General features: G+C 45.5%; 1 protein-coding gene across 1 annotated transcript in view; it reads right to left on the bottom strand.

Annotated features, from left to right (window-relative positions):
* FN1 (fibronectin 1) overlaps nt 1-19,919 on the bottom strand; it is a 51,720-nt gene extending 31,801 nt beyond the window's left edge. The window contains exons 1-15 of the mRNA XM_066553683.1: nt 19,763-19,919; nt 19,411-19,539; nt 17,805-17,942; nt 15,823-15,954; nt 15,567-15,704; nt 13,044-13,202; nt 11,436-11,636; nt 10,628-10,807; nt 8,989-9,165; nt 8,015-8,167; nt 6,081-6,209; nt 4,413-4,556; nt 2,512-2,633; nt 1,134-1,311; nt 831-1,007 (exon numbers count right to left, since the gene is read on the bottom strand). Of these exons, the coding sequence (XP_066409780.1) occupies nt 831-1,007; nt 1,134-1,311; nt 2,512-2,633; nt 4,413-4,556; nt 6,081-6,209; nt 8,015-8,167; nt 8,989-9,165; nt 10,628-10,807; nt 11,436-11,636; nt 13,044-13,202; nt 15,567-15,704; nt 15,823-15,954; nt 17,805-17,942; nt 19,411-19,539; nt 19,763-19,919 (2,314 nt within the window). The remainder of the gene's footprint in view (nt 1-830; nt 1,008-1,133; nt 1,312-2,511; nt 2,634-4,412; nt 4,557-6,080; nt 6,210-8,014; nt 8,168-8,988; nt 9,166-10,627; nt 10,808-11,435; nt 11,637-13,043; nt 13,203-15,566; nt 15,705-15,822; nt 15,955-17,804; nt 17,943-19,410; nt 19,540-19,762) is intronic.
* Nucleotides 19,920-20,162: the final 243 nt, after the last annotated feature.

Raw genomic sequence — 20,162 nt, 5'->3', positions numbered from 1 at the left:
ATTATAACTTCAAACGCTTGAGGGTGAGGTATTGCTATTACCACTGTTTAGACAGGAAAAAAATTAAAATGAAATTACATGTAGTGGTGCCATGGGCTCTACAGTAAATGTTAGAAAACCAGTTTCAATTCCTGTGTCTGAGTCCAGTGCCTTTAAACCAGCTTCCCAGCTCAGCTAAATTGCCACATTATCAAAGATGAGGAAGATCTGATCCAAACAAAATAACTGACAGAGCAGACTGGAACATGAGATATCCATGAGGTAACAAGCAGCCAAGAGAGGGCATTTGGGAAGGAGTTCTCTCTGTCCATTCTGATGGAAGGACAAAGGTATGCCAAAGGAAATTAGCCAGGAGGCAGGTTCAAAAAAACGGATTTGGTTCTCTTCTCATCTGAACTGCTGCTCATTTTAGGATGCTGTGGAAGCCAGTAACTTTACATGATTGCAAAATGAAAAAAAAAAAAAAACTGAGCAAAAGAAATGGAGCAAAGATTCATGGGGATGAAAAGAATAATTATATCTACTCAGAGTTATTACTCATCCACCACTCCTGGCTCAGGCAGTTTTCCTCTGCAGAATTCTGGGACAGTATTCTGAGGGGATATTACTATTTGCTTGCCTTGTTCTCTTACAGCTATTAATGGAGAAAAGACAAGGAACTGAGTTTTTAATCCAAGCTGCTCTTGCCACTCTCACATCCTAACTGAATCCTACTGAAAGACAGGGAGGTGCTCACTGTGATGTTCACACCAGCTCTACTGAGTGCCACAGAGCAGTGGTGCCCTGACTGTGAGCAGTGCTTTGCCCTGGCACACACAGCATTGTCTCACCAAGGTACTGGGGCTCATCACCCTCCTCGCTCAGCTCGTACTCAACACGGAATCCAGAAACGGTGTCAGAAGCAGAAACCCAGGAGACAACAAAGCTGTTGGATGTGATTTCAGTGACGGATTCTGAAGTAGCAACCACGGGAGGAAGAAGAGTTGTCTCTCCTGAAACAGTGTTGCCTACCAGAGAGAGGAGAGAGAGGTTGCATTAAACATCACTACACTTTTGTGTTAAGTGGGATGCACAAAGCAAGGATGTGGGTGAAGGAGATCAGGTTTTCCTGGATGCCCCCCTGCTCAGCTCACTTGTCACTGCTGTGGTGCTAGTTGTGGTGAAATCAAAGCGGGTGACTTCTTTGTGGCCGTACTGCTGGACACTGATGAGCTGTCCCTCATAAATCACACCAGGCTTCAGGCCTGAGATGGTGTACGAGTTCCTGTGGCCAGGGATGGTGGCTTCCTTCCACTGCCTGCCTGAGTTTTTCTGCAAGAAAAAGGACACTCAGATAGTGAGAGACTCCCTAGGCTGCAGGCAGGGCAATCTACTGTCCTAACCTACTGTGTGGTTACTACTCACTGTGATATTCAAACACAGGTGTGACTTGAATGCCTTTAGTGCACAGACAGAATCAAGTCAAAGGAGATGAGAAAAGTATGCCAAGAAGCAGGACCAATGGCATTGAGTTATTAGGTTTTACAGGGGTAAACTAAAAACAACCTAGCTGTGAACTTTACCCTTTAAAAGGAGCATTATTTGTTATAAATTCAACTCATTCCTTCACCAAAAGCACAGCAAAGCATGAAGTAGTGGCTGGAAAAGATACTTTTGAAGCCTGTTCATAATAACACTCTAAGCCATCATCTGAAAACAATATACAGAGAGGTTCTTTCCTTCTACCCTGTGTTTGAACTCTATGGGAAGCTTTAAAATAATGCTCCATCCTCTGAGGTTTGTACTCCAGTGCTTTAAAGTCCATTTCATTCAGGCCTTCATCCAAGATACACTGAAATCAGTAAAAAGACTTGAGTGCCTTTGGATCAGGGCCTTTATTGTTCTCTTAATAACAGGCAGCATTGAGGTACTAATGCTCTTAATCATTAAGTGGTCTTTTGTGAAGCTGTACTCAGGGGAGCTGGAAGACAGCTCATCTGCATTGGTTAAACCAAATCATTCCTCACAGAGGAACCAGCCAATGAGCTGTGGTTAACCAGTTTGGGTTTAGATGTTGGAGAAGATGGGAGTGAGTGTTTATTTAATCCTACACAAGCTGTTTATGACTTCATATCTTAGTCATTTTTGCCTCCACATTAACAGAATAAAATGTATCCTGGTAGTCTCTGGATATGCACATATTACTAAAACAGCGTTTCTTTGGATGAAGAAGCTTCCACAAGGATTTACATTCCTAAGGATATAAACTTGTCTGCTTGCTGTACTAGTGCTTTGTTTAATAAAATACTTTATAAACACAGCAACCAGTGAAATTTGGGCAAGAAAACATTAAGTGTTTATATAGCATTGGCTCTCCTTGATGCTCAAGAGTAGCTGTTGACCTCAAGAGGCCAAAGACACTGAATAAGCAACTCAAGTTTGCTGAAGTTGTGTCAGCCACTTCTTTCAGACACCAGAAAAAGCCAAATAAAGTTCTCTTGAGGAACAAATTATGACAGATGTGGCACTCACAGGTCTCCAGCGCAGGATGTACTGGGTGATGTGAGATCGTTCAGGAGCATTCCACTGGATGGGGTGGGAGTTTGGCTGATTGGTACTCTCTGTGATGATCACCTGAACAGGTCCAGTTGAGCCTGAAAAAAAAAAAGAGTTGCTGGTTTTAACTTGCTGAGGATGTTATGGAGTCATCAAAAAGCAAGAAAGCTGCATGGCTGGCATGGTATTTCTATACATGGGAAATCAGTTCTATTGTCTTTCTATCCTTCACTGCTACCTAGAAAACCAGTGAGTAAGAATAAATACTGTGGGGAAGCTAATGTGCACTCCTCTAGGTCCATTTCCTGTAAGCTACCAATCAAATGGAAAATGGGAGAGGTCTAGTACAGAAAAAGTCTGCAAAGCAAAGCCTTGCTGTTCAAAGAGACAGGGGGAACTTCTCAGCAAATAACTGTTTTCTTCACTAATATCTTCTGAAATGGAGCAGGGAAGCTGATAAAAACCATCTGCCAAATCCAGGTCTAATCATGCAGCATGGTGAGGGAAAATTTCTGGTCTGACACTGAATATACCATGAAAATAGACACTAATCTTCTACTATTGTACTAAATTTCTTAATCAGTTCATTTGAAACACTGAATTTTCCTGACTCTGCAGAGGACTCCACAGATAAGTGAGACTTTTCTTCTGCACACAAACCCCACCAGAAGGGTAGGTGGAAGTCTTGAGACAAAAGAGGCCCATGAACCAATGAAAATGACAAGTTCTGCAGTGCTCTAATGCTTAGGACTATTGATTGCATGCAGCTAGGTCAGCTCAGGCCTATTTCCTCCAACAAGCTCTCCAATTGAGAAGGACAGGTTTTATGATCCTATGGTTCTCTTTTCAGAGAACCTGGGCTCACTGGGGAGGTGTCACTGAACACTCAGCAGCACTGTCCTCATGTTAGTTCTCAGAAAATCTCAGCAAAGAGATCCCTGGAATCTGCAAAAAAGTGTTTAAGCCATTAAATAGCTGCACCCTCACCCCATTCCCAACATTTCTAATAATAATTTATTTGGACAACCATGTAACATATAACTGTTCCCCATTTAACAGGATTTCTAGAAAAACAAATTTGTGCCCACAGGCAGAAAATTTCAAAGCTCACCTAACCCCAAACCTACATTCAGAAACATTAGATTTGGTTTATTTACACATTTTCAGTCACTCTTGTGTCTAAAGCAGCCCCAAGCCTGGTCTCCAGGCTGGAGGCATGCATATTTCACATAGCTCAGGGAGATGTTTGTTTAAGCAGTCCAACAGGAGTAAATGAAGCTCAGCAAGCCTTAATACTTCATCTTATTCAGATTAAGACAGTGGCAGTTGCAACCTTGAACAGGAAAGTAGAGAAGTTCCCCTCATGTTCTGTTCAGGGAACTGAAGCTGAACAACCAACAAACAGGCATTGCCCATTCCTATAGAGTTCCTGGAATTGCCTGGACAAACAAGAGTTCAAATATTTAAGGTCTTTGGGGCACTGAACGGGAAAAACATTTTGTTCCATGATGGATTTTGCTTCTGCAATGAGTGGAAAAGGAAGAATCACACATGTGAGTTTCAGGAAATATAAGCTGAAGATCACACGTGTGATATCACTAAATACCAGGAGGCAATATAAACCCAAGCTGTTGTGTGCACTGAGAGTCATTCTCTGAACTAACCCTGGCCTTAGGAATAGCTGCAAACAGCCTGAGCCCCTCTTTATCACCCCCTGACCACTGCTTGTGTCTGCCAAGGGATAGGGAGAACCTGTTCTGCTTTAAAAGGAAACCAAAATGCATTAGGTACAGAAACCTGACCAGGTGAGGGGTGCGAAGCTGCTCTTCCTCAGGTCTCACTCAGCAGGTGAGATCATTTTCTGTTGTGTTTCTTACCTGGGTAGGTCTGCAGAGGTTGGCAATGCCACTCTCCAATCCCACGCCCATAGCAGTAGCACTGGTATCTGACCCCATGCACATACTTCTCCCAGGAGTCTCCAATCTGGTAGAACGTGCGCGTTTCTGAGTCCTGGCATTGGTCTGGAGGCACAAGAGGGACAGTTCACACTGGGTGTTACTGAAACCACAGTGGGTTATCTACAAAAAAGTCCCAAAAGCAAAGAAAGTCCCCCCTTTTTGCACAAAGAAATGCAGCACTGAAAATATAGGCACATAAAGTGGCAATAGAATTAGAGTCTCAAATCAAGGTTCTTAATATAGCACTGCATGTCTTAAGTTGGGTATTAGGGGGCTAATTCAGCTGTGATGCATTTCAGTGGGGTGTTCCTTCTAGAAAGAATTTCATCCACTCTGGACCTCAATTCTGCCCTGGCCAATTGACTTCATCTCTCATCCAAAGCTAAACCATGCTGCTCTCAAGGAGATCTAAGCCAAAAATTCCTCCTGCCTTCAGAATTCATTTACGCTTTACTAGTCCCCAGAATGTTTTTATTTTCAGTAGAATCTTTCCAGATTTACCATTGTATAAACCAAAGGGGAACAGATCAGATCCTTAAATCAGCTGAATTAGGGTAAATACAGCACAGTACAGCACTTCAGTACACTTTCTACCCTAACAACTGCATGTATGCCTGGCTCCACAGAAATTTTCAGTGAGAACCAGCATTATGTTTGCTTGGATAAATAAGAGCTTTGTTTAGAGAGAGCCAACAAAATTAAAACTTTAATTGCACTTATACAGATAGCTGAAATCATCCCCCCACCCCCTTCTTCAAACTAGTAATTTTCAGGAGCTTTACAATCTATGTTCCTTGAGTAAACACGTACAGATACTACTCTTAATAAAGCAGAGCTTCACAACTAGCAATTGTCAATAGATTTTCTTGGCAATAGTTTGAAGCTCTCTTGGACTTAGCAACTGCAAATCAAACAGCCAGGTCTTATCTTCCAATCAAGGTTTGCTAGAGAAGGGGAGGGAGGAAGAAGACATGAAATCTCCTTCCTGCAGAGAACCATGATGGTTTTAGGTAACCTCCAGAGCACTATTAACATGTGTTCTCATCCTGAGCTTTCTCTCTTTGCTAGAACAAAGGGCAGCCAAAAAATCAATTCAGTCCAAGGTAAGTTAATATATATCTGGTGCCCCTTCCTCAGTTCAGGGAGAAAACTTTGAAAGATTTTAGGATAGAGAAAGGCAAGAAAACTGATCCTAGCATCAGGGCCCAGCTGCATGTTTTATCAGTGTTCAGGCTGAGAGCCCTGCTAAGCTGACAGCTGAGGTACCAGAATCCAGCCAAATGACCACAGCCTGAGGCTAACTGCCCTGCTACCACCAGCTGCTACATTTTACACCATATGCTTGCCACAGTCGTGGTTCTCCTGTGGCAGGTGTGATAACCCAGGCATATGTCCTTAAATTAACCAATGTCCTCTCACTTACCCTCCAGCAAATGCAGTGTTGCTTCTAGTTTTGCTTTTGTACAATTCAGGACAGAAAGTGGACAAAGACTGGGCCCAAACTCCCACACCAGTTTGTCCATACCACAGCCAGTTTGTACAGAGGCACAAAGTGTGTCTGGCAAGGGGGGACAGCCAGTGACTCACCAACAGGATCACACTTCCATCTGCCCCGGCCCTGGCCAAAGCAGGTGCAGTTCAGCATGTGCCCCTCATCGTGGCGCTTGTGGAAGGTCTGGTTCACGTCGTAGGTGATGCCATCCACAATGCACTGGTCTGGGGAAGAGAGTAGAGATCATCAGCAATGGGTCTAAGCATTGAGACAGAACCCTTCTGCCTGGAACATCATTCCCTTGCTGGATCAGCACACAGACTGACCATGACCAGCTCCACCCAAGGCAGAGAGGAGCTTTCCTTTCTGTACTCTGTGACCTTCACAGTGCTGCACACACAGCCCTGCTCCTGAGTTCATCTATCAGCACTGTACAAATAAGAAACAGTTGCAGAAAAGAGGTCTGTAGGACACAATCCAGCTACAGAACTGCCTCTTTGTTCATTTAGACATATTCCACGTGTGAACAAAACTCTAAACCACCACACTCCGACCATCTCCTCTGAGGAACATCTCAGCTGAAACTCCTCAGCCTCAAACCACTGCAACTACACAAGGAGAAAAGGGCTGTTCCAAATTTAAGATACAATGAAGAAGTACAGCCATCCTCATGATGTTATTCTGCTGGGTATCTCTGCTACCCTCTGTAGTAATTTGAAGGTAGAGGCTGATATTTTACACACAGAAGATGCTGCTGGTGCCTACTCTTCCCTCATAACACAGTAACCAGACCCCATGCTGTAGTACCATGGTATCACTGTTAGGTCCAATGTCCATCTGGGATCTGGCCCAGAATTCCTAAAGCCAGTCTAATCACAGCAAGGAGCAGAAAGACAAAATAAACATGAAAACAAGCCCAGAAGCAAGTTGTTTTGTTAAGTGGGACCCAAGAGACCCAAGTTCAGGTCTGGAGTCAATCCTGGACCAGCTGTCCTTGGGGAAGTGAGTCCATGATTCCCATGATTTTATTCCCCATGATATTTTCCCACACCATGGGCACAGCATCTGGATAAACCAAGGAGTGCTCAAACTCTCCTGCAGGCGCCAAGGTCTGGCTGCTGTGTTTAAACAGCTCTACTCAGATAACCTTTGCCTTTTGAAAAAGCAAAGTATCTCTACCCTCTCCTCAGCAAGAAAGACCACTTCAACTCCAGAATGGAACTGCAGAGAACTAGCTGTGTAAGTGGAAACAGGACATGCACAGCCCAGAATTTTGAGCAGTGCCTTTCAGGCTGAAGGGAACACATTTAAAAAACCCCTTCCAAGGCCCTTGAGCAAGCCTTTCCCTATAAATTATATCCCACTTCAGCAGTGGTGTTAAAAGAGTCCTTTCTTGGCCTCTTGACAGCAACCCCCCTGCCTTTTCCAGACATGAAGCCAATGCTGTGAGCTAGCTGTAGGATGATCAAATGTCTGTCCTTTTAAGTCTTCTTTTTTTGGTATTGCTTAAGTACTTCTCCACTTGGACCGCTCACACAAATGAGTAAATAAATAAGAGTAATCTCCATGCTTTCCTGCCAGCCTTTCATATAGATTAGCCAGCAAAAGGCTAATCCAGCACAAAGGAATTGAAAATTTCACTGCAGAACAATAAAACACAACAGCTCTGCTTTCAAACTTCAGAGTAGTCTGGAGTTTTGTCTGTTCTTGAGGTGGGGAGGTGCCTATACGGAGCTCCATGTAAAATCACAGTGCTGCCAATTCCTAAAACTAGACAAAAGGAGGGAGGGATACCACAATCAAGACAATTAAGGTTTGCTTCTGCTTCAGAGCCTGTAAAGGCTGGAATATACTTTTCCAGCACATAAACAAGACAAGAACTTCACAGCTCCTCTAATCCCCTTACTACTCCAAGGAGTAAACAACAGTTCTTGAGTGTGGGCTCGAGCCCACAATGACAGAAAAGAATACCAACTTCTCCCACCTCCCACTTTGAGTGAGGTGGTGATGCCAACATGAAATTCAGTACCTCTGAGCTGTGAATAGGCAATGCAGGTCCATTCTCCACGGCCATTTCCTACACAAGTACATCTCATCATGTGGCCCATGTCATGCTGCTTATCCCACTGGTCCCCAACACGGTACATGACACCATCGTTGGTTGTGCAGATTTCTTCATGGGCTGGGTGAGAAGAAAGCAAGAGGATATTTATGAGGCCAGAATTTACAAGATTTTGAGGACTGAGACCATTTGCAATGCCCCTTCATACCAGGTAGTGGTTTCTGCATCTCAACAAGGAAATTTTAGGCACACACTCAAATTTAGGTTCTCCAGCAGATCTACACCAGCAGATCTGATGGTATAAACTTCTGAAGTTTTCAGCTGTAGAAGTACCTACTGTTGCAAAATCCTGTGCAAAATTAAGGATTAGTTTATGAACTGGTTCTATTCTTAACTTTGTAGAAGGACTCAAAATCAGAATTACAGGGAGTATCAGAGAAACTTATAGGAAAAACTCCAAGCACCCAACATTATCTGAAGAAGTGGATGAAAGACAAGAAAAAAATTAACAGTAAACTCCAGCAAGTCTCACAACAAAAAAGTAAGTTAAATTCACCAGAAGATTTGACAAAAATAACCTCTACTGACAACTATTACTTGTGACAGAGTATGGAGGAGTAAAGAAATAGTTTAATTAAAAAAAAGAAAAATAAACTAACTAGTATCATGGAGTATCAGGGACTCACACCAGCTGAAGAGCATGCCTACCACTGGCTTGTAGCAAAGAAGTCATGAAAATTGACTTCTCCTGGCACTGCTAAATCTCTGCTAGAGGTGGTCAGTGGGGAAAAAAAGGACAAAAGAAAACTTCAGAAATGCCTTAAAGGGCTTTGGGCTGAGACTCATTAGAAGTCATCAATATCTGACCAACAACAGAGATCTTCACTTTCCAGCTCAAAGAACCAGGTGCTCCATGAGCCCTTTATGGCTCTCAGCCTTACCAGCCATGGGGCAGAAGCCAAACTTCTGGTCAGCATCGTAGTTCTCTGTGGTTCCACACCACTTCATGTTGTCCCTCCGTCCCTCGGAAGTGCAGTCGGTGTAGTTGCGGTTGTTGTACAGGAAGGGGAAGTGGCACAGAGCACCATTGGAATTGCCACCCCGTGTCTGGACCAAAACTGTACAAAAAAATGAAGGGAACAGATGCAAATTCAGCCTGCACTCTCTCTTAGCATGCATGGAAGAGCTTGGAAAACAAAGCACTCGCACTACTTTTTCCCATGTGTGCCCTGTATATAGTCCACAGGCCTCTTTTCTTGGCTTTAATTAATTCAGATGTGGAAACATAAGCTTTGCATGAGGTCAGCTCAGTTCAAGCTTTGCTCTGGAATGAGCTGCAGAGCCAGCCATGGGAATTCCCAGGAAACAGGGAAAACCAAAGCTTACTGTGCTTGGGAAGTAGCTTTGCAAAGCCTTCTCCCAAGGCCTAGGGAATGAAATAAACTCACAGCTCCCAGCATACCTGCATTATCTCTGAAGCCATTTCCCAATGGTGCCCCTCAGCTCTAAGGAAGCCTTCACCCTCAGGAAAGGGTTACAGCTCAGTTATGTACAACAGGACAAGTCAAAACCTCTCTGCAGGCTGGAAGCTTCATGTTTTGCAAGCAGCAGTGGAAAGAGGGCTGTAATAATCTACCTGAACTAATCACCTCTTGAGCAACTCTGCTTTACAAATATTAGAGAACAACAAGACATTTACTGAGATTTTTCTATATCACATTTCTTTTCCACAGTGTACCACAAGAAGCCTCTCTAAAACATGAACAGGTACATGAACAGGGACAGTGTTTGGGTGGTTTCTTTGGGTGTCAGTTTCTTTTTGCAAAAATAAAGTATCATAAGTGCTGCAGAAAAAGGCTTGACTTTTATCAGGAAAAAACAACCAAAGTAGAACAGAATTTTAAAGAAAGTGTCTATGCAGTGTAAGAAGCAGTATTTTCATGTGGGAAAAAGAAATATTCTTTCCACACAAGGTCAGATCCCAAGAAGCTGCCTGGACACTACTCCATGGCAGTGTCTGACAGGCACTCCAGGAAGTGCAACCACATAGGTAGACAGATCTGTGCTGTGAACACTCACCATCCACAGACAAGAGGCAATGCTGCTGCCTTAGTCATGCCCCAGCTCCTGATCGGCGACCACAAATCACATGAAGAGCACTGCTATATATGGCAGCCTGGCTAGACAGCCAGGATGGAGGGAGTGACAGGACTGCACAAACTGTATTCCATGGACATCCTCCTCTTTGCAGCCTAATATGGACATTGCTTGAAGCAATTAACCCAAGCAAAGCCAAACATAAGCATCCTTTGGGCCAAAGCTCCATGACCAGGTACTCCCATTCTAAGGTCAGCTCAGAGAACAGGACTCCAAGGGGCATCTGCAGCACCCTCCAAAAACACCAAGAGCATACAAGCGCTCTGTCAGCGGGCAACCCTCGATTCACAGCACTGCCTTGCTGCCTTGAGTCCTTCCAGACTGCTGGAATTGGTCAGGCAGCCTGTTCCTGTGTCCTCTGCTCCCTCCTCCATCCCTCCACCAGAGTGACATGCATGTGCAGGCCCTGTGATTGGAGCTCACCGTTCTGCTCGGTACAGAAGGAGTATCTCCTGTCCTGCTCGAAGTTGGAAGTGGTGCTGCACCAGAAGTGCCCGTCCGTGCGCCCTTCGGTGGTGCAGGAATAGAAGGTCCTTCCATCATAGGTGAAGGGCAGCACACAGGGCTCTCCATCAGAATTGCCACCGTACGTTTGGGTCACGGCTTCAGAAAGACAATCACAGCATTAGACTGCAGTGTAAAGCAATTCACAAATTTCAGGGCTCTAAAACAGCAACAGTCCCTCCAGGCCAAGCTGTTGGCTGCTGGGAACCCACACTGACTGCCAAGGAGCCGAGCCAATACACACCAAGAGACAGCTCCATAGCTGTGGCATTCCTCCACATTCTTTTCCAAACATATATTATTGCAGCTCCATTTGAATGAAGTTATTAATGCTGCTCCCCAAGGGCGCTGTTTCCCCACACCAAGTTATAAATAGCTCACTGGGAAACATTCCTGCCCTAAACAACAAGGCTTCAAATAACCAAAACATTTCATCCCCACCTTGCACCTTTCTCCAGTATGTTTTCTTGAGAGGATACTTCTGACACACACATGAACAATGCTGCTCCCCAAGGGCTCTGTTTCCTCCTCAGAAGGTTATATACAGCTCACTGGGAAACATTCCTGCCCTAAACAACCAGGCTTCAAACAACCAAACGATTTCTTTGCCACCTTGCACCTTTCTCCAGTACATCTTTGTCAGAGGATACTTCTGACATGCACACCAAGGGTTCTACTTGGAAATTAAGCCACAGGACAGTCTTAGAGACCTCACATCAGCTCATACCTATCTCCTGGCAGCTGACTCCATTGCCCAGGCAGGTGCACAGCATCTGCTGGCTGCCCTGTGTCTTGAGCCACTGCATGCCCACGGAGTAGACGACGCCGTTGTCGGTGATGCACTGCCCGTAGGGCTGGGGCTGGGGCTGCTGCGGCTGGGGCTGGTACAGCGCCGTCTGCACGTTCGTGATGCTGGGGGAGCCAGAGCCTGCAGCACAACGGGGCACAGAAGGGACATGTGGCACTCAAAGCTCAGCAACAGAAGGCTGCCATTAAGTGCTGAGATAATAAAACCTCAGGCACTCCAGCAGATGGAAGGCACGACACTCTTAAGCTTCCCGAGACGCGGCTTAATTATTCCACTTTGCAAATTTCAAAATTAGAAGAACAACTCCCCCTCTCTGCTAATGACAGCCTCTGGCTGCCAACCCTGTAGAGTGGCTTTAGAAAGCATTTAGAAAGTCTTTTTTCATACAATTGTTTAGAAAACAATTTTTTTAGGGAAAAAAAATTAGTTGAAGGAAATGTAGAATAGAAAAATCAAGATCAGTGACAAGAGAATAAAAATTACCAAGGGAGTAGGGAGGTAAGGCAAAAAAGATTAATTTTGAATTTTTCATTGAGAAACAAGAAGAATAAATTCAAAATGTGTTCTTTTACTCAGCAATTTTTAAACTTTGAATCAAAGTTTTTAGCACATTACCATTTGAAATAATACAGAGAGACAAAGAGGCTTATTTTTGTCTACATCATATGAATTTTTCCTAATGATTCCCACAGGAACCCCCAGCTCTGCTGAAGTAGGGGAAGTAATAATGGAAACCCTTGAAAATACTGTCATCCTTGAAGTGTTACTCATTTTGAAGTTTAGACCTTCTGAGAGTTTTAAGTTAACCTGATGGTACCAAACTGTTAAAGGTCATTTACCAAGAAAAATTTAGTGCAGGCACTGCAGGAAAACAGAAGTTCTACATTGCACTCACTGATAAGAAACCTAGATCCTTAAAATGACAGAAAAAAGAATTTAGGAGCTGAAGAGGTAAACCTTGGGCAGAAAAAATATGCTACCCGTAAACTAGGCAATATTTCATACCAAAATTACAAGCTATCTCATGTACAGATACTAAACAGCATTGTATACATTCCTTGACATTTTTAGGTTTTTAAAGCTCAGCCATTAGTAGGTGTATTTATCATGTCAAAGAAACCAGATGGTCTCAGTGAGGTTTAAATAAAGGACATTTTTAAAAAGTTACCCTGAGGGGAATACATAAAGTTCAAACATTAACTTGGAGTGCCATGCTCCCAAGAAAAAGAGTTCCTGTGGATGCAGGGCCCTGGATGTGATTTACTGCCCTGTGATTGTGCAGGCAATCCCATCTGTATGTGCCAGCCCCACTTCTGCATGGAAACAAGGTACCAATTAATCTTATCTTCACACGCACTAACAAGGAGCATCTTCTGAACTCTGGCCCTCTTTGCTGCTGATCTTTAACAGACAAGACTACAAAATACTTGAATGAGGATGGAACAACTCAACTCCAAGCCCTGACATGTCAAAACAAGCCATTCCTCTTCCCCTTCCCTATGCTCCATGACATGATGTGCCACTTACCAGTGCTGGTGGTGTGCAGGGCCGTGTGCCTCTCACACTTCCATTCTCCCCTGCCATTCCCAGTGCAGACACACTGCAGCAAGTTGCCACGGTTGTCCTTCTTGCTCCAGGTGTCTCCAATTCTGTAGGAAGTCTTGGTGTCGTGGTCATTGCAGCGATCTGTGTGAGGAACAGGACTCTCAGCTGGGCCTGCACTGGGCAGCTTCCACCACTCCACCACCAACTCTACCAAACAAGCTCATCCACTAAAGCCTGAATTAAAGGTCCACATCACTTTCTAGAGCCCACTACTGCAATTCCTACATGCACTAAACTGCACAGGCTGAGAGCATCCCAAAATCCTGAAAGATTTCCATTCACTTCCAGAACTGTGCTTTCACATTGCAGCCATTGTCAAAATGAGCTACTTTTTAAAGCCATTCTAAACCCATCCTGTCCAGCACACACCTTTAAAGCTTATCTTGTTTTAATGACCCTTTTTTGTCTTTTTAGAAAAAAACAGGAGTCTTTACAGCTTGGTCATTTCATACTATACACAGGGCACATTTCAAGTTCAGGGTTCTCTCTCATCTGGAAGGGACTAAAACCTGTTTGAGGTCAACATGTAAAATCCCATTTCTTTCAAAAGAAGCCTTCATGAAGCTGCAGAGGAGTTAATACAAGCTGCTCAAGTAATACCAGGAGTACCAGACTTTCTAAATCTCTTTAATAACCCACAGCCCCCAGTGAATTGAGCAAATGGGTTCAAAGGACAGCACAACAAACTACTTTTGTCTGGATGCCAGATCCACATGGATTAACTAGTTTGTCTACCATTACAACATTTTACCTTCCTATTCAAGGGAAACTTGATACAGTGGCTCAAATATAATCACAGATCAATGAACACGGATTTATGAAGAACTGTGGAAGGACAGACGCATTAAGCCAGATTGCCACTGAGAGAGCACATGGGACAGAATGTGAATGTAGAAAACGTTACTGATTCACACTGCTAGAATGACCAGAAATTGGGCATTTGCCAGAAGTATGGTAAATTGGTGAGGTATTCTTCATGCAGTTTTGCAAATGTGAAAAAAATGTGTCTAATGGACACACTTCTCAATGAAAAGCTGAAATGTCACTGAAGCAACCAGCTGTGATTCTGGAAAATGCTGGCCATAAAAGATATATAACAGCAGCACACACTTGAAGAGTAATGCCATTATGTGGGCTAGAGGTATCATTTTATAGACATAAATTTGAATTTCTCTATTCAAATGTAATTGGAAAACAAAATGAAAAATGAACAGCTCCTTATACTGCAATTTCCCCCATCATACAACTGCACAGACCTGAGTGATGGAAAGAAAGCTACTGCCAAATGCATTTTATTAGTAGTAATAAGTCCTCCAAAATTCACAAACAACACATTCTGTTTTATTCATTCCCATTTGACAGCTAATGATTTTTCCCCACATGTCTTTAACAGACTTAATATTGTCAAGGCTGGGTTGATTTTTATAGCTTATTTCTTGACCAGCTCTCTCCAGATCTTCCATTTTCATCTCAACCCTCCTTAATGTCTTATTCTTTACTGCTGCTTATATCATCAAGGCTGCTGTTTATATCAGCAAAAATCCATTATTTGTGTGCCCCAAGGCAACTGAATATGAGGCAATTGAAAGGCTACAGAAGAGTTTCTCAAACCTTGCATAACCAAGGTGTAAGGTACAAAGTTACATTTTCTTGAGGCAACTGGTGTAAACCCGAGACAGAAGTAATGTCTTTGGTAGAGCTAACAGGACTGGAACAGAAGGTCAATAAACAAGCAAGATTTTGGGTTTTAAAAGTCCTGTTTGCTCTGCAAATACAAATAAAATAGAGTCTTTACGGTAATCTCCCACAATGATGCAAAAACTTTTTCTAAAAAATCACCTGTGCTGCTGGAGCGAGAAATGGGGTGGGAAAAGTGATAGGTGAGATGACAGAGAAGGCAAAACAAACCCTGGTTTAGCTAACAAATAAATTAAATAGTAATAGAGAGAAAGAAGTAAGAAAATATTTTAATCTTGCAGATCCTGCTGTTGGAAAGGGTATTTTACTTAAAAACTACTCAATTGTCCCTCAGAAGGCTCCTTGAAAGCCCAGAAATGGACATCCTGGGCTAAATGCTCTGCCATTTTGCAGGCCAAGCCATTTCCCTGATTTCCTGGGAGATGCCTGGCTGTGGCTCAGCTGACATAAAGATTCCTTACACCTTTCTCTCTCCATGAGATTAAATCCCCAAATAATGCAGGCAGCCTTGTCCCAGCACCGATGACCAGCTCTGGGGAGTGTTCCCAGACTGCAAATGGTGACCAAGGCACCACCACAGGCCTCTCTCCCCTCATCTACTTCCCGCCATTCCTCAGGGGACGCCCGTCCCTCTCAAACTACTGGTACTTGCACAGGGCAGGCAAAGGAATAACTTTCCTTTCCCAGGAAAATAAGCAGGAAAATAAAAAAATAAGTAAGCTAAATAAAGCGTAGGCTGGCACTTACTTCTGGAGGTGCAGGTGATGCGGCCGCTGCCCTCACCGAGGCAGGTGCAGTCCACCATCATCCAGCCCTGGTAAGGCTTCTCCCAGGTCTCTCCCACCACATAGGAGGTCCCGGCTGTGTTGTCGTAGCATCGCTCGGCTGTGAGGGGAAAGCGGATCAGAGCCCGCCCAGGGCATTCCCACACGGGGACACCTCAGGGAGGACAAGGAGAAAGGGCCCACACACTCTGAGGGAGAAGGAAGGAGCAGCCACTCACCCACAGGCTTGCAGGTCCACTCGCCCTTGCCGTTGCCCAGGCACACACACTCCAGCATGTAGCCGCCCGTTTCGTGGGGCCGGCGCCATGTATCGCCGATCTTGTAGGACTGGCCGCCCTCATGGCAGCGATCTGTGGTGGCACACGGGGAAGATGAGGTGAGGGACACACCAGGGACGGCATGGTGGTGACAAGGTAAGGGCCATCTGGCAAGGGGCAAAGGGGGTCAGCTGGGGTAAGGGGCAGCAAGAAGGAGGAGGGACACTGAGGAGAATGAGGGGGGACATCGGCCTGTAAAATGGCGCTCCACATTTCCCGCCATTTTCTGAGGGAGCCCACTATTTTCTGCACTTCCCATGCCCTGTCCTCTTCCCTCAGGTAACTTCTCCATGTTCCAAACCCCAGGCAAAGCCTGGCTGGTGAAAAGGGAATGCCAGGGAATGATGAGGCCCTGTTTCTCCCTCAGGCCCTGTTTCTCCCTCAGACACTGCCCTCAGGCTGAGGGCTGGCAAGAGAGGGTTTGCCTCCATCTTGTTTGAGGCAGCGCCACTTGGGCTTCTCTGTGGCCATTCATGAGGGACATGGTAGCCAGGACAGCATGTGGTGCTTGGTGTGACAGCCGAGTGGGAAATCAGACCTCTTTTGTGACAGCCTAGTGGGAAATCAAACCCCTTTTGAGGTTTGGAAAGCCTGCCCTGGAAAGGCAGATTCCTGCCCAGCAGTGCCCCACAGCTCTGAGGCAGCCCAGGCTGAGGGAGGGCAGCACGGTGCAGGGCAGTTTGCAAACACTGGGTTTGTTTCTTTGGAAGAATCCAAGAAAAAAGAAAAAAAAGAAAAAAAAACACCCACATCCCATTAAGAGCCAGTAAAATGTTTTGTGGGCTCATTTGTGAAAGCAAGGAATCTCAGAGCTCTGAAGATTGATTCAAAGCCAGTTGCAGTCAGTGAGACTCTCCAGTGAGCTCTAAACCAGGCTGATGATGAGGAAACAAGGCTGCTCTTACACTCGCAATTTCCTTACTGACTCTTTTTCTTACAACACTTATCATCCCTGCCCAATAAAGTGCCATTAAATTCAGAAGGGTTCCAGCTTTACTTGTTAGGTTTAATGCGTTATTTTTTTCCCATGCTACAATGATGGCTGGTTTCCGAGTCCTCTGTGGCAACACTACTAGGGTCTGCATGTTTGTCTTAAACAAGAAACTGGATACTTTTAACAGCAAGACTTTTCTCAAAAGGTACCTCAGAGACTTTGAAACCTCAGTCTAAAAATCCTGACACACAGCAATCTTCCTCTGGGCTCACAGAAAGTCCAATTATGAACTAAGGGGAAATTGTGAACAATTCAGTGACTCAATAAGGAAAGGATTTCCAGACAGAGATGTGAAACAGGAGCTGGGGAGAAAGGACCAAGGGAAGAGAGGGAAGAGCAAGAGGAAAGTATGGGTCAGGCTAGTGAAAAAGGAGTTGCAGAAACATGTTAAGCTGCTGTCTGGATATCAAATCCCAGCTCCCTTAGAGACAAGTGTTGATGACATTTTTGGAGGATGAAGGACTGGCTCTCAGGTAGCATTCATTTATTATCATTTATTCTGAGTAGTCCCATTAATGCTGACTGTGTTATTTTGACCCACCAGCTGCAAAGCAGACTTTTTCTCCAGTCAAAAAACTACTTTTATACTTGCACCTCTGAAGATGTAACACACTCTAGTACATAATAAGTTACTAGCCTGTATGGCTGGACACTAACAGTAATTTTTGGCCGATGCTTTCTCACATAGCACTTGACCTCTTAAATAAAAGAGGAGTTTGGTTGTGCAAATGTACACAGGACAAGGACTTTTAATTTTAAAGCTTTAGTGGGCTTTGGATTAAACCCCATGCAACTGTAGCTAACAGGCACTGGGAATAGTGTGTAAATTGCTCTGGAAAATATGACTCTAAGGAACAATAGCTCTAGGAAGAGGCTCTTAGTTACATACTGGCAATGGTGCAGCTGATTCTCCCACGTCCAGCTCCAATGCAAGTACAGTCCCAGATCATGGAGTCCTTGGGGCGCTCATAGGTCTCCCCAACCCGGTAAGTGGATCCAGTGTATTTGTCAAAGCAGGTCTCTTCAGCTATGAGGGAGAAAAAAATATAATAAAATAATCAGCTTCATGTAACCACACCAGTAACATGCACAGTCAACAGAAACACATTCCTTGCCTCCTCACACAGATACTCCTTTTATCCTGGGGAAGAATACCTATCAGTCTCCTCTTTCCTCATGGGATGAAAGAGCAGAGAGGAAGTTGGGTGAAATTTGCCCCCTCAAGGCCCCCATGATGCTCAACAACCTCAATAACCTCTTTTTCCCTCCCTCAGGGAACTAAAAGTTGCACATGGCAGGCATGCCTGAAAGCATCAATCCCAGCTGTTTGAAGCCAACAGGAGGGAGCAAACAACCCCTGGAAACTGTGTGCTTTGTCATGCTAATCCTCCTCGATCTGACTTAGCAAAAACTGAGTAGATTAATCCCAAATTCTGCAGCAGTCCCACCAAAGTCAACAGCAAAGTTCACTAATTTTGTATTGCTCACACTGATGCACAGGTGAGTGATTACAGAACATCAGTGCTGCCACCAGACTCAAGATGTGAAGCAGAACAACTTTCTACACTGCTGGGCAGATAAAGTTCATTGTGGCATAAGGAAAACTTCCTACTGGACTTCTAAACTTAAAACTTGGGAATCTCTGCAGGGGAAAAAAAAGTAGATTGAAGCCTCTTTTATGGAGTAAGGGGACAGAGTATTCCTCAAAATACTCCAGTCGTGAGGCAGGCAGCACACAAACCATGCAGAACAGATGGCTGAGATGCTCACATCTGTCTTACATGAACACTATCAGCCAGGAACCAGCTTTTCATCTCTTCTATCTCCAGAGCAACATAAAGGAATTATGGCTAACCAGTGGCTTCAGACCAATAAATACAGATAGATTGCATCTGATAAACTGAACTACACCGAATCCTGGAGAGACTCATCCTCCAGCAGACCTCACATTTAAACTTCTTTCTGTTCCCTAAACTTTTTCTGCACAGACTAAACAATCTCATTTTACACTCAATTATAGAAAGCTCACAGCACGGCCGGGAGGCTGTGGAAAGTTGTAAGTTGAAATATTTTTAAACAAGCTGACGACACTGCACAGCTATGAAAAGTTGGGGTGAAGCAATCAAACAGAGCAGAGCCAGAGCTGCAAAGTGACTCCAGATTTGAACTTCCCAATGCGAGTCCAGGAGTCAGTTCAGTTCATTATAAAGAAGAGGTTGGCTCCAAAATTAATGTTTAGATCCAATCCTCCAGAGAGATGAGTGATGTTTGGCTCAGGGTTCTGGTGGCAGGCCCATCGCTAATGAAAAGCATTTCTTAAAAATCCCAAGCCAGATCTTCAGTGTAATTGAGTGTAGATCCCATTACTGACCCTAAGTACCAAACTTCAGTGGAAAGCCTGGGCTGCCAGCCCTAACTCGTACAAGGCTTGGCTTACTCGGCACCAAAAGCCGCGCTGGGGTCTCGACGCAGACAAAAGGGGCCACCAAACTTACGTTCGGGCTTGCTCTCGCAGTTGAACCCTCGGCTCCCACCGTAGCAGGTACAGACCAGAGTGTTCCCCAGGTAAGTGCGCTCCCACTGCTGGTTTATCTGATAGTACCGTCCATTGTCATAGCAGGTCTCTGGGGGGAGAGGAGGAGGAACGGGGACGCAGAGGGGGTAGAGAAAGCAAAGTTCGGCGTTACCGAGGGCAGCAGCCGGGAGGGAAAGGGCGCGGGGCGCACACGTGTGCGGGTCCGCCGAGCCGAGGGACGGCTACGGGCGAGCTGGGGGATCAGACAAAGCGCCCCGGGGCCACCGGCGCTGCCGTGCCCTGCCCCTGCCCTGCCCGCGGGCGGTACTCACGCTTTCCCTGCGCGGCGGTGCCCTGCGGCAGCGAGGTGGTTTGGGTCTGCGCCTGCCGCCGGCTCTTGCCGCCGGCCCCGCGGCGATGTCCCCCCGCCGCCGCGGCCCCCAGGCAGAGGGCGAGCAGCGCCAGCCGCCACACGGTGCGGCCCGGCATCCTGGCACGGCTGGGCTCGGCACGGCTCGGCACGGACAGCCCGACGGACGGCACGGCGCCGCTGCCGGGCGCTATATAGGGCGGGCTGGGCGGGAGGAGGCGGCCGCCGCCGCCCCAGCGCCCATTGGCCTCGGCGCCGCCGGGGGCCGGGCGGGGGCCGCCACCGCCCCGCCGAGCCCCGCCGGGGTGGGAGGCCCGGCCCCCCTCAAGCACAGCGGCCGTGCCATTTTGTAGAACATCTGG

Source organism: Molothrus aeneus, chromosome 7, assembly GCF_037042795.1.
Source record: "Molothrus aeneus isolate 106 chromosome 7, BPBGC_Maene_1.0, whole genome shotgun sequence".
Lineage (NCBI taxonomy): Eukaryota > Metazoa > Chordata > Aves > Passeriformes > Icteridae > Molothrus > Molothrus aeneus.
Note: the sequence above shows the minus strand (reverse complement) of the source record. Positions and strands in the feature narration are given on the sequence as shown.